The sequence below is a fragment of the Achroia grisella genome, unplaced genomic scaffold, assembly GCF_030625045.1.
Source record: "Achroia grisella isolate CSIRO2021 unplaced genomic scaffold, CSIRO_AGI_Agris_v1 utg1096, whole genome shotgun sequence".
In the NCBI taxonomy this organism is placed as follows: domain Eukaryota; kingdom Metazoa; phylum Arthropoda; class Insecta; order Lepidoptera; family Pyralidae; genus Achroia; species Achroia grisella.
The window spans coordinates 982913-998131 of record NW_026712575.1 but is presented as its reverse complement, the minus strand read 5'-3'; the positions used below and the strand labels follow the sequence as shown (position 1 = coordinate 998131).

At 31.5% G+C, this 15219-nt stretch overlaps 1 protein-coding gene across 1 annotated transcript; it reads right to left on the bottom strand.

Moving 5' to 3' along the window:
* Positions 1-1285: 1285 nt before the first annotated feature.
* On the bottom strand, positions 1286-11729 carry LOC131848982 (peptidylglycine alpha-hydroxylating monooxygenase). Its single transcript, XM_059198957.1, has 9 exons — positions 11392-11729; positions 8041-8098; positions 7338-7425; positions 5482-5557; positions 4766-4892; positions 4398-4446; positions 3720-3865; positions 2860-3049; positions 1286-2478 (listed from the first exon to the last, which is right to left on the bottom strand). Exons 1-9 carry the CDS (start codon positions 11527-11529, stop codon positions 2310-2312), a joined length of 1041 nt encoding a protein of 346 aa, XP_059054940.1. The 5' UTR covers positions 11530-11729; the 3' UTR covers positions 1286-2309.
* Positions 11730-15219: the final 3490 nt, after the last annotated feature.

Here is a 15219-nt window from a genome sequence, read left to right as displayed (position 1 = left end):
AGTCATTTTTTTTCATACTTGTTCCTAAATAAGAACTAATGTTATAATACATTTTTGTAATGAGTTGGGTATTTTTGGGTTTTTTGTAAGTTTAATTATTTATTTTCACAAATATCTATTAGACTAAACAATTACCTATTAAATATAATATATTATGCTTTTTTTGTATTTCTTTAAAAGTTTAGAACATTTACTTAGTATCATATTGATATTTAAATTCATACAAGAATTGGGAATTTTCAAAATTGACGCCTTTTTCTTTCAGAGCAGGCAATTTACTCATATAGTGATATATACTTTATTTATATTTACGTTAATCAGACATATTTTTCCTTATTACTAAAGTAGTATATATAATTATTATTCAGATTATTATGTCGCGCATATTTTTAAAAATTTTTGACATTTAGGCAAATTGATAAATATAAATTGTAGCGATAAAATACAGATAAATTCTATATATTTTCAAAATATTATTATACAAAATATATAGATATTTTATTGAATACTTTATTTAGACATGGGAAGGCAGTAATAGAAAACTGTATTAATTATTATTTTAATACAGAAGTGTCATATACACAGACTATAAGGAACGTATTTGTTTAATAGTATTAGATCAACTAAAATTTAAATATTTAAATTTAAATAAATCAGATCTATATTGAAAACGTATTTTATTCTTATATCTAACGGGTGTAGTCTCTTGTATCTTTGGAACTACAAGCATTTTACCTGATATTAGTCTAAATATTTAAATTTCATAATAATTGTAACATCTCTTTATATACTTGTCGCGACTGCCAAATTTATATATCCTCTAGGCGGAAGTTGTGTTATTAAATTTCCATTAAGCCATTAAAAAATAGTGTAATTCCCTTGGAAATAGGATAACGGGATTGCAACATATAGCGGTATTTTTTTTTTTGCAATGATATTCTTGGATCTTTTTATATTAAGTATAATGCCATAAGTAAGACTATGACATAAACATTTTAAACGCGAAAGTTTATGAGTATGGATGGATGTTTGTTACTCTTTCACGTAAAAACTACTGAACCGATTTTGATGTAAATTTATAGTAATATAGTTTATACATCAGAATAACATATAGGCTATAAATTTCACGCGGGTGAAACCGCGGGCACAGCTAGTAAATCTACAAAATACGTAGTGCTTATGAATCAAGTATTTCAAACTACCCTACCCTGTTACGTTGATTTTTATTTTTTCAGGTTATGTGCCCGTTAATGAAACCGCTTAATATGTGATTAAGCGGCAAAAACTCTACTAAAAATTTAAATAGAATATGACATCTAAAACACTATTCTTTTACTAAACCGATGTTTAAAAGTAAACTCAAAGTAAGTTAATCACAGTAAAATTATAGAACTTACTTTTATTCCTAGTTGCGGATTGTAAGCATTCAATTTTGTGACAGACAGATCTATACTAAAATGCAACTCTATTTGTCATGCTTATTCATATATCTGTCTAATCATATATAATAACATAAGAACTATTCAACAACTGGTTTCAGAAATATAGGCGAGCAAATTTTGCAAGATCTCAAATAGTATAATATTTTTGCAAATATACAATTATTCTAAAAGACAATACAAACACTGCAATAAATATTCATAAATATGATATACACCAAGATCAATTGACCGCTTAATCCAGAGCATAGACGAATAAGGGACTAATCATACTAGGATTTTTAAATTGCATTATACGATTCGACTTTTAATTTTCTATATAGCTCACTAAAAAGAAATGACTAGTCAATTTATTTTTTTTATCATCTAACCTAATAATATAAGACATTTTTGTGACTGTGTATATGCAAAAAATCCTATCTTTATTATGTAATTTGCAATTTTTGTAATGTTCCGCATAACTTTCTACATTTTTTCTTTCATACAAACGTTCTGACAACAAAAACAACAGAAAAAGAATTAGCGAAATCGGTCCAGCCGTTCACGCGTAATGCCATGGACCAAGAGAAAGCGGGATTTACATTATTATATACATATAATGGACATATATTTTGCATATTTCTTAATCTAGAGAAAGTTAGGACGGGCTACTAGCTTATTTTAAGTGCAATCTCAATCGTGTAGCAATAGTAACAAAATATACGTAATATCCATCACAAAGAAGTCTCGATACTAACTAATAATTAAATACGCAGCTTTAAGTCTATCGATTTATGCATTCGCATTTCAATACAACCAGCCGAATTCGTTAGTTAATGGAAAAAGTCGATTAGTCCCTCGTACGTCATAAATTAGCTAATACCTTGTGATTTACAACGTGCTGGCTTCCAGTTCTGGAATACGATTGAAGTTCAACGGCGCCTTATGCCAGAAGTAGAAGGGAGGCCCGGCTGAGAAACAGTACTTCTGTTCTAGAGGAGAGTCATCCTGCACCCAGTACATTAGGTAGAAGTTGCACATTTCGTCCTTGTTTGTAGCTCTGGGGAGGAATTTAAATGGTGATCATTAATCTTATTACTACGACGACACAATAGTGTAATATTATACAGTAATAATTTCACACAGATTAGTAATTTCAAAAAAACGTTATTCGTATAGAAATAACATTATTTTGTCATTTATGCACTTATATTTTCTTTCACTACATCATCATCATCATCATCTACTTTTTCCTTATCCCATTTATTTTGGGGTCGGCCTAATATGTTTTTCTCTTCCATTCACTACAGCTACTATACAATTTGTCTATAATAATTATACGTATATGAGTGTTATAGTATAGAACAAGCCGAGAAATGGGTAGATGCTAGTTATTTATAATTTGTATAACATTTTGGCAGTAACTAAAAAAAACGCTCACCCAATGTTAACAGGGTAGTCGTGAGTGTTGTTCATGGTACAGCGAGCGGCTAAAACGTCACCTCTGCCTATTGGCGAGTCGTTCACCACCGGATAGAACATTTGTGGTAACTGGGGGTCTTTCTTTCCGATAAGCTGCCATACGTCACCGAAGTTCTTTCGGCGTACTACGTATCCAGATACAACACGACCTGTGCAATATATTGAAATATTAAATACATATTATTTTAATTTATACCAAAATACTACTCTCGCCCGGTTGTACTAATGTTTATAATTGAATTGTAATCACATAATTTTCTTTTTTAATAAACTATAATCTAATACTCTATTATATTTATTTATTTACACTTTATTGCACCAGAAGTAACTTGCAAAAGGCGGTCTTATCGTGTAAGCAATCTCTTCCAGACAACCTTTGGGTAGACGAGAGAGAACAGAAAGTGGTAGATGGCGATTATATTATATTAAATTAAAAAATGAATTTATAATATTTATTATTAATTAAGCGAATATTTGTTCTCAATACCTTTACACGAATATTTATGGTATATGGTAAATAAAAGTACCTTCCCTAGCTTTACCGAATAACTATATTATTAATGCGTACTAAACACGAAAGTTGCAATTTTCTTTTTCTCTATAAATTTCTAATAACTTTATAGAAACCAACCATTGCTCTGTTAATTGCAATCTAAACTATTTTACAACTACCTTTACATAGAGAAATATTCTTTTACTGATATAATACAACATCTATATACCTCAGACTATAGATATATACTATACTTCTAACAAACGGGAAACAATTTCCTCCGTCTATGCTAACACATACTATAGAATTTTCTTATTAGAACTCACCGAGAGCATGGGTATGTGTCCTAAAAGCAAACGGGTGTATGACCTTGTCTTCGCGGACGGTGCAGGCTGTTTCCATGTGCTCAATGCCATTGGGAGGTACCATTCCACCTGTGCCGAGGAGTATCACGCCCGCTTGTCGTGGCATACTGAAAATTTATATATTTTTATTTTATTTTATGTTGCACAATAAAAAGTACAAGAGGCAAGCGTAATGCTGTATGGCATTCTCTACCGGCTAAACTTCAGGTAGAAATAGCGTTGTAGAGCAGTCATAACGAAAAACAGTGAAAATAATACTTTATGTAAATAAATAAATTTACATGCATCTTATTTTTTAGCAGGCATAGCTAGTACGATATACTTTTATTTTATTTATTCTTGTAACAACTTCTTGTAAAATTATCAATTTAAAACGTTGAACGCAGGAAAGCGGAGATACCACGGAACCACGGAATGCAGTAAACTTTTTACTCTGTGGCACTTTTCGACAGTAGCAATATCTACTATTGCGTATACTTCCCGTTTTATACACGTCTATGTAAGACTACAATATAACTAGCATGTAGAATCAGTTGCCTTTTATAATAACTTCTGGGAGTAGTACCCAATAAATAATCATACTCAAAGGAGAGAACAGAGAGAAAGAAATAATTAATATTAGAAATAATAAAAACTTACTGTTTCTTCGTATATTTGAGAAATACTCCAGAATTGTCGGTCTTGCCCCCTGCAATTACAAGATACAAATAAATCAACTAGACCTCAAATCAATGCATCATTAATATATATCTTACACAGTATTTTAAAATAAATACGAAATGCAAAAAGTCGCATTTCTCAGGTTAAAGTTATAATTCTAAAACAAATATAACTTTACGGGACTTTTTTTGGCAGTTAGCTGAGTTAGTAATAAGGAGTAACTTAGGCTACTTTTGTTTTAGAAAATAAAGTTAAATTCCACGCAGACGAAGTTGCGGGTACAGCTAGTTTTAGATAAATATATATACATTTTATTATTTATTATTATTTATTATATAAACATTCACCTGGGAAACCATGCATGTAATGTACTTGCAGTACTAAGTACTTGATGGGCGAGTCCCTGCCAATAAGAAAGCCGACATCCTCAGGCAGATGCAGGCTTGGTGCATCTCGAGCCCAGGCGTATACAATCTACAACAATAATATATTCGTTATGTGCATTATTAAAGTACATCAGTATTAAAACGTCTACATTTTAATACGTAAAGAAAAATGAACTTTATTATTCCGATAGACAAGATTCGAATTCGTAAATAAATAAATGATAGTGATAGATGACGAAGTTTGTACTGAGACCAGTATACCACGGTAGACCATCCTATTTAATAAAGTTTTTTTTTTATTTCATTTCATTGAATTTTTGCAGATGATTAATTATTTTGATGATATACATTGCATATATTGAGTTTAATTGAACTAGTGTTAGTTGGTGGTTCGTATTCACACATTTCAACTTAAAAATGTAAATAATTTTTTGTTTTAAATAATTTTGTTGTACGTAACAACAAAATTATTTAAAACAGCAACACGCAAGTTTCTTGCTCATTTTTCTTGTGATAAGACAGCTTTCTGGAGATTGAAAAAATGTGATGACTATTCAAAAGTGTTTCAATATAAGTTTATGTGAATAAATGAGTTTCTATTCTATTTTGTTCTATACATTTCAGATTTTTATTATTTTATTTCACTGTATTTGTTTGCAGATTTTAAGTGATTTTACCTGTGATCCAGAACGACAGGGACTGGCAGTACTGTACATATCATCGATCTCGTTGCTTTGCATCTCACCACAGCTCCTGGAAGTTAATGATAACTTATGTTAGTACATTTAGCGTGATATACGACGCCCGTACTCATGAGTGACATTCCGAAAGCTAAAGGTAGAGTAAACTCCATAGTTGAACCAATCATGGTTATGAACGACCAGTTCATAAACATGATTGGCTCATACAAGTTGTAGTAATAATTTTATAATATGATTTTGTGTGGATATGTTGCACAGTTTGTATTGATTTGGATTATAGAATACGTCATTAAAATAAATCAGTTCGAGAATCATCTGACGTTTTACTACACAAGGCACCTAATTTTATTATGAACAAGCTGTTACCCGCGACTACGTCCGCGTGATATTTGTCTATCTTTGCTTAGATGTCTAAAATAAAAGTAGCCTACGTTACTCCTTGTAACAGTAGCTATCTGCGAGTGAATGTCACGTCAAAATCGTTCCAACTGTTTTAGAGATTAGCTTACATATTAGGACATAATTTTTACAAATTAGTAAAAAGTTGTTAATTAGAAATTATAAGCAGATACTTCTATTTTATTTATATGTATAGATTACGTGATACGCAGGCAAGACTAATATATCTTCTGGACGCAACACCTGAAGTACCTACCACTGAACTGTATGCATAAAGTTTGGCAACCTAGGGACTACGGTGCTTGATTATAAAAATCAATACTGGTTTGTTAACATTTGATACGCTGATATACCTATCATACCACTGCGATATCAGTTAAATTATTGCTCGTACTTGTATGAAGGTCGTAGACAATTAAATCTGGCCTCACATTATTAGGTTCAGCCGTAGGATTCTCCTCTACGACTACCGTTCAATTGGTGCATTTGGCATTCAGCTCGGCCCTCTTGAGAAAATCGCCAACCGGAACGGGCATGGGACAATTATCCGACTGAACCAAATAATGTGAGACAGGTTTACTAAGCAAGTACAGCGAAAAAAAAATACATACACATACACAAGTTTCACCAGAGGTGGACTTGAAACCATATCTCAGTTTAATACATATATTACAGCCACTAAGAAGCTTGTTTTCTAAGCTGTGTTTCGGTTATAGTGTTCGATTAGCCTGGAAATTACTGTATAAAAGACATTAGTCGTCTGGGATGGCAACACATCAATGGTACCAGGGGTGTCACATAATATCGTAATGCCCGGGGAGTAAAGGGATTATTAGTAATGTGGACTAATAACCCCATTGCTAGCAATCTACCATGTCAGGTTGACTTCCACGCGGTTCTCCCTGGACATCGTGACAAATTCCTGGTGAATTTGTAATGATGGGCTAACTGAGTTGACTTCGTGTTCATCTTATCATCCTCCACTGGTGCTCACCAGCGTAAATCGTTAGCGCAGGCGGGCACCATTCTATTATTATCGTTAAAAAGTACATTATGGCCGGGAATGAAGGGGGTTTGTTAGTAATGCGAACTAATAACCCCATTAACGCAGTTCACCATGGAAAGTACCGTGATAAATTCTTAGTAAACTTGTTTTTTATGATGAGCTTATTGACCTGACCTTATGCTCATTCTATCATCCTCGTGTGAGTGGTGCCTCGCTAGCGTAAGTCACGAACGCAGGTGCGTTCATCATTATTATCCATAGTAAAAAGACAAAAAGACATGTTGCCCGTGGATTATGTTCCATATTTTTTATATAGGAGATGGTTCCTGCTTACCAGTAGCTAGAATACTAGATTGTTAGCCATTGCTATTAAAAAAATTTGTTGTAAATATCATGTAGCAATAAACGAGTTTTAAACATTATGTACCACACTGAATCATTGGAGCCCGGGTCTGAACAGCCATACAGGAGCATGTGATGAGCAGTGTGCATCGACGCGTTTGGTTCGAAACCCACTGTAAAGAAATACATAGACAACAGTACATTTATTTACCAAATTAAAAGTAATGTGTCAAGATATATAACTAGGTGACCCGCTTTACTTGACCTGCGTCTCTATTCCCACTTTTATGCATGATTTTTCATGGATGCTCCACTGTCGTAGCCCATAGCGTTCCTAGGTAAATGGTCGATCCAACATCAAAAAGAATTTTTCAATTCGATCTAGTAGTGACAGAGACTTGCACATTCAATCAAACAAACAAACTCTTCAATTATACATGTAATTTTAGTACAGATCTATAGTTTCAGAGACCCGTGAAGTCGAGACAATTATAGTACCTTCGTGGGATTCATCTTGATTAACAGACGATGGTATAACGTTATGTAATCCTGTAATACCTAGAATATATTATTATATATAGCATAGTATTGGTTCTAAGGTTACATCATGTCACATTAAACTAATAAATATTTAACAGATTAGGACTGAGACAACATACTTTTGTAATTATTACCATTCTATTTCAAAAAGGTACATTGACAATTTGATATTTTTATACTCTATGGCTCTCTATCCGGACCATTTGGTGGCCAGAAGATATAGAGAAATATTAATCTATAATACATACCTATGTAATAATTGGTCTGTGGTGAAATCCTGATCGGCGTGCAAAGGTACAACTCGTCCTAAAATAGAAAAAAAGATCATATAAATTGTCTACTAATATCGCCTAATAATATTCGCTATTATACTATGTAAGATACCAAATTCTCTGCTATAAAGAAATTTCACGATTATGATGATTTCCTGATTATATCATACTAAAATTTCTTCACTGCAATCTAAATAGGTCTTTATTTAGACATTACTGCAGTTCATTGGTCCATTATATTCCAGAGGATAACGGCAACAGGTGTTTTTTGAGGACAATTTACACAAAACCAAATATTTGATTTACTAAGCACATTCTTTTGTAGAAATAAAATAATGAGATAAGGGTCACGAAATTCCAACACATAATAATGTATACATCTAATATTATGCTCTGTAGAAGGGAATGACAATTTGGTAGCCCTATATAACACCGGGACAATTCCCACAGCACCACCTAGTCCCAAGCTTACCAGAGCTTGTATTGTGGGTATTAGACAACAGACATAAATACATTGATACATTTTCTTTTGTAAATATATACATATAATGGAAAACACCCAGACACAAACAATTATACTCGTGAAAATAAATTTTTGTACCGTGCGAATGTAATCAAACCCGTTACCATCGGAAGAATGGCGGTTTACTAAACCGCACGACCACCGGGGCCGTCAAATATAGATCAAATACCTATATTTACAAGGGCTGAGTAAATATTTCCAATGAAATCCACTTATTGAGACTTCTACACCTACACGCAGATGTAGGCGTATCATAAGTGGTTATTGATTATTAAAATCTCTATTTGTGGTCAATTTGATAACAATGGTACATAGACACATAAGGCGATATCTAAATGAAATTGTAATGAAGTAACATTACGGAAAAAAAACAGAAATAGAGCAAGTAATGACTTATATTATTATTGAACAGATTTTGATAAAAGTTTACAGTAATATTAGCTTATGCATCAGAATAAGACATAGGCTATATATTATATTGAAATTTAATGCGGGTGAAACCGCGGGCACAGCTCGTTGTTAAACTAAGAGAAAGTTAATATTATATGTATGTATAAAGATCATAGAAGATTAGCAAAAATACATTAATCAATATTACATTCAGGTTAGGTGAGGTTTACATTCTCCAGACTCAGAGTTATTATTATTATCAGAGTAATAATAATAATAATAATCTCAGGACAATTCACGTTAAGCTAGCTAAAGCTTGTGTTATGGGTACTAGATAACTGATACAAATACATAGAATTTTTTTTTCGTAAATACATACATATTATACATAGAAAATACCCAGACCGATACAAACAATCATACTCGTGAATACAAATGTTTGTGCCGTGCGAGGAATCGAACCCGCGACCATTGGACATAAAGCGGTGTGCTGGACCGCTATACCACCAAGGTCGTCAGATTCTCCAGTATTTCAGTATTCTGAATATTGATGTTGACTAATTATTACACACACAGCAACTCACCAGGCATTACGCCAAGGTAACTAATGTCTACGGAAAAATTTGATTAAATTCCCTATAGATCTATTTATTGGGATCATAAAACAACAGCAACATACTGAAACCTTGTTTAGTGATAACAGCTAAGAGGTCAATCATAAATTGATAGTCTCAATTGTCTAGCAGTTAAGTGCACTACCTTACATCCGATGGTAGTAGGTTCGAATCCTCTCAGAGATGATATTCTGGAATAATTTGTCCTTTAAAACAGTGGAATAATTCCTCAAATTAGTGTGTTTATTGTGTGTTAATTAACTTTTACATTATGTTAATAATATAATAATTTATTTTATATATATAAAATATATTCAAATAAAGATGTGACCAAACTATTTTGCAACTGTGATCAATAATATTAGTTAGCTAACAAGGTCATGATGTCATCACTTATGTCTAACTGTGTGTGTGTACATATTGCTATGTACTAATAGAATATATGTACAACTATGTACAGGTGATACTATATTTCAAATTTAATATATTTCCTTTTTTAAAACCATTGGATGTAATAAAAAGAGCAGTTGTTCAAATCAGTTACTGTTAGTATTTTTATAGGTTTTAACAAATTCTAATTACTTATAATATATTTGTTGGAGCATCCACTTTACTTTTGAATTAAACTTTTACTAAGGCCTACCAATTCTAGTTTTCTTAATATTTTTCTCAAATTTGGATTGTTAAATAAAATTTAATTTAATTTAATATACAGTTGTGGTGAGAGTTTCGGTATATTAATTCAAATAGTAGTAGCTTGAGGAAGAATGGTGAATATGAATTCTATTTTCGAAAAAAATAATTCACAATTGAAGTTTGAGGAAGAAGGGTGAATATGAATTCTGCTATTGCTCCGGCTGTAGCTAAATGGGGTTTCAAAAGCACTCAATGGAAATTTATTATGACATACAGTGATAGTTAAAATAAATAAAATTAATGCACTGAACAGTGGCATAAGAGTCAGTGATATATATGATATATACCTGATGGGCAGTAACTACCATATTTTGGAAATGACTGTAACATGATGGAAATAGACAACCATCTATGTATGATGGTTGTCTATTGATACACATATAAAGAATTGAAAAATTAATACATTGATAAAGAATTGAAAAAGACTAAATTTATTAAAAAAAGGGTTTTACACAAAAAAAATACAACTACAATACAGTGTTTTGAGCATCTAGTACACATAGTAATGCTGCATATTTAACTCTAGCATACCATATCAAAATTGGTCATATTTTTTAAAAAAAAAATTTTTTTTTTCCTATATTTTTATTGCAGTACTTTTTTATAATTTTGGTAGTGTACCAAGGCATGTCTAACTAGTTACAAAATTCTATAGATACCTATTTATGCTCCTTGCAAAAAAAAATGTTTAGATGATTTAATCTCATTATATGTTCTGATTTAAATCAGGTTTATTAAATTGTCTTTTAAATTTACCTGACAAACAATCTAAAGCAATCACAAAAACAAAAATGCTTTCAATATATACAACATATACAATTTCTTATTTATTATTATATATATTAAAAACTATATAATTCACAAGAGACACAAGTAACTTTAAACTGTGACAGTTACTAAATAATGGAATAATTAGTAATGAAGCGAGAAATCCGTCATTTTAAAATATGTATTATTTAATAAACAAGATATTAATGCTTTATAAGTATTACTATCACGTTTATTTATTTTTACGTTTTAAAGCTCATTGACAAAACACTAATACTTAACATTATTTTAAATTACAGTATTAAGTAATTAAAAAAGTCGGGAAAAGGTACTTACCCTATGCGGCCAGACATTGGGCATGAGAAAATCATAGCTATCGACTTCGTAAGCATTCGTAAATACTAAGTAGAGACTAAACGTATATAAAACTCTAAAAAACATCTTGTTCACGTCAGAAAGAATACGAGAAAACATAATACTTAATCGATTAAAGGCTATTTCCCGCCTCACAATTTATACTCCCCGTGATAATTATATGTTAAACAACGGTAAAAAAATAAGGACACACAGTTTGAAAACTGAGTTGTATCTACTGGTGAAATTAAATTACTGAAGACGGTCGAAATAAATGTTTGTATATCTTATTTTAAAAATGTTACGAATGATTTGGTGGATCAATAACACTACCCGAATGCAAAACCGTGCGTGGAATACATTTCACTGACACAAACTATTTTAACTGACATGCTAACTGACGTCAATCTCATTGATACTGACCTTCGCTGGGTCGCCAGTTAATATTTTTTCCCACACAGTTAGACAGAAGTAGTAAGATGTGAGACGAATAAATTAATATATTTACGTATAGATTTTGATAGTGTCATAGTGTAAAATTAGTAACAAAATAAAAATTATTATCATGACATGTATTTAAATAGATCTTTATTTAGATAATTTGGCAAATAATTGATCCCTTATTGTAGGTACAACTAGGTACTACTTTGATAGGTATCAAAGCATAGTGTGTCCGATGCAACAATAGCAGGTTTTGGAGGCAATTTAATAATTATATTTTATTGTATGAAAATCTAAGTCGAAGTCACTTAACTTATTATAATAATAAATGAAGAAATAAAATGTTTACTATTACATTTATTTTTATTATTATTTACATAAATAAAGTGTATAATCACTTTATTACACCAGTCACAAAAATATATTTAAGGCGGTCTATCTCGTATCGCTAAGCGATCTCTATTCATAGACATCGATATTCATTCATATATTTTATATTTTTGTATATTATACGTCAAATGTACGGATTAATATAAAAATATCATCTACGTCTTTTTCATCGCATTAACTTGGGGTTGGCGAAAAAAGAAAAAATATGCTGAATATATTGAAAGAAAAATATATTAATATTTTTAGTGTCTACTTATCGCTCTCGTAGTCGATGTCGATATCGTAGACTCCATACATTACTAAGGAAATTTTGTTGACCATACTGGTATCATAGAAACGTCAGTGATTTTTTTCGCATTGTATTCTCGGTATGCTTTAATTCACAAGTTGAGAATACCAAGTCATAGGCGTTAAAATATCCGAATTGAGAACATGACCATAACTTTCGCTAGATGTCGCTAGCAGGTATATTCAGTGTTTACATTATTACTAGAAAGATGGCAGTATTCTGTAGATAAAGTTGGAAGTTTTAAGATAAATATAGTCCGTAAATAAAGAGTTTAGGAAAGATCATTTAAATATGCAAACAGATATAATCGTATTTTATTATTGAGTGACATTATAAAGAATAGGTACATTCCTTTTTTATATTAACAAATTTAAATGGCCAGTAAGGTACCATAACTTCACGTATCTATTCTAGATGGTATAAACTAATAGGAAGGCCATAAATTATTATATCTAAAGCTAAAAATAATTTAACATTTTTCTAATGAAAAAATGATAACAAGTATAAAAAAGTCTATTAATCTTTAAAAATTATCCAACCGATCAACATGGAAGTAAACATTAATGGATTAACAAATGAATTTAATCAAAATGTTGTTGCGAATATTTGTCGTCACAGTCAAAAGTTTATGCGGTAGTAGTATATACATAGGTATATAGTTTTATTTATTATTATTTTTTATAGTTCAAGATCTTTCAAAGCTAAAATAATCTAAATATTTGAGGTGAAGCTAATTACATTAATCTATAATAAAATACTGTTATACATAATTTTAGAATATCATTGTATTAATTACTAAGTCAATATATTCTCTAATTAATAAAGGTGTGTCTCGAAGATACACCTTTATTACTTACATTATATCTATTTAGTGGCAGATAATAATGTAACAAAATTAAAAACCAATTACATGAATGTGATTTAAAGTTAGGTATGTTTTATTAGCACATTTATTTTTAATTGAGTTAAATTGTTGAATAAAAAGTAATTCAAAAATAACATCGCATAATGTTCTAATGTTATATAAATATATAAATAATATTTAACTAACGACTGCCTGCAGCTTAGTCTTCATATGTATTTTTATAATTTTTTTCATGTGTAACATTCCATCATTTATCATCATATCAACCAATTTACACAATATTTTTGCGTAAAGTCAGACTAAACATTCGCCCTCGATGGTCTAGTGGTTCAGCCCGTCCAGTACACAGCCTTACTGCGATTGGCGTGGGTTCGATTTCTCGCATGGTACAAACATTTGTATTCGTGAATATGATTCTTTGTATATATGTATATAGGTCGGAGTGTTTAACTATGTATATAATGTATATGTTAAAAAAAATATTTTTATCAGTTCTTCAGTAGCCATAACACAAGATGCGCTTAGCTTGAGACTAGATAGCGCAGTCTGAATTGTACTGCATCATAATTATTATTATTGTTCATCCATAGAATAATTAAGTAGTTAGGCTCTTATTTGTATAGATATACTAATATTAAAAAATGCTTAAAATAAAATAGAATAGTATAAATCTTTATTGCTAACTGTGTGGTTACATTAATTTAAGCTATTCAATAACATTTGTACTATAAATTTGTTTGTCTGCATGACTGTTTATTACTCTCAGGAAAGTCGTGTCTTGTCCGAAATAATTTAAGATCAAAGAAAGAAATATATAAATGTATTATTTTACTGTGTTCAATATAAGCTAGAATGCCCCATAGACATGGTCAGAGAATAATTGTAACAGACCGCAAATTATGCTTATTAAATTTTGTAGCTATATCGCTTCATATTCGTGTATCTAGAGAGGACAGGAGAGAGAAAGACGGGCGTCTTAGCATTCCATTTATTCACTGTAAGGATACCGGGTCCATCGTGTTGTAGGCGAGAGATGAGAGGAAACTTACGACTAGACTGTTAAATTTAATTAGTAATTTCCCCATCGAGATATTGTTAGCAATATAGGTACTCTATTTATTTTTTTATGGGTGATAATGGAATGATGCACCCACCTGCGCTAACGGCTTACGCTGGCGGGGCACCAGTGCAGGATGATAAGATGAGCAAGAGGTCAGGTTAGTTAGCCCATCGTGACAATTTCACCAGGAATTTATCACGATGGTTTACAGGGGGAACCGCGTGAACGTCAACCTGATATGGTACCATGTCATGAGTCCACATTACTAACAATCCCCTTCCCCCCTTAGGTACTCTATTAGGTCGACTTGAACGCGGATCCCTTTGGAAATCATCTTGATAAATTCCTGGTGTTTGCCACAAGAAACGGTAGTGGCAGCTTAGCTTCAAAAAAACTCGTCTAAGCTACTAAAACTAAACTGTGGTGTTAAATAGTTCTTTTAACACAGTATTAAAAATCATTAATTACCACAGTTTAGTTGATATTGTGAACACCAAGTTGACCTCTGTGAGACAGTTCAGAATTACTACAACGAAAATTGTTCTTCTGTGTACTTCGAACACTTTTCTATCAGGCCATTCTCACACAAATCACGTACGGGGCGATGTATCGAACCATACGTCAAACCAGTCGTAATGCGCTCACGTCCGACCTTCACGTGACTTACGGTGTGACCCATTCACCCACATAAATGGGGTAAAAGCCTTTGGTATATATAAAACAATACTTAGTAGTAAGTAGATAGATAGTAGTAGATATCTGATC

Coding starts and splice junctions, on each gene's coding strand:
- LOC131848982 (XM_059198957.1), bottom strand. CDS start 11,529: ATGTTTTCTCGTATTCTTTCTGACGTGAACAAGATGTTTTTTAGAGTT. Junction 8,099..11,391: donor CCAATGTCTGGCCGCATAGG/GTAAGTACCTTT, acceptor TTTCTATTTTAG/GACGAGTTGTACCTTTGCAC. Junction 4,893..5,481: donor CCTGTCGTTCTGGATCACAG/GTAAAATCACTT, acceptor TTATTGTTGTAG/ATTGTATACGCCTGGGCTCG.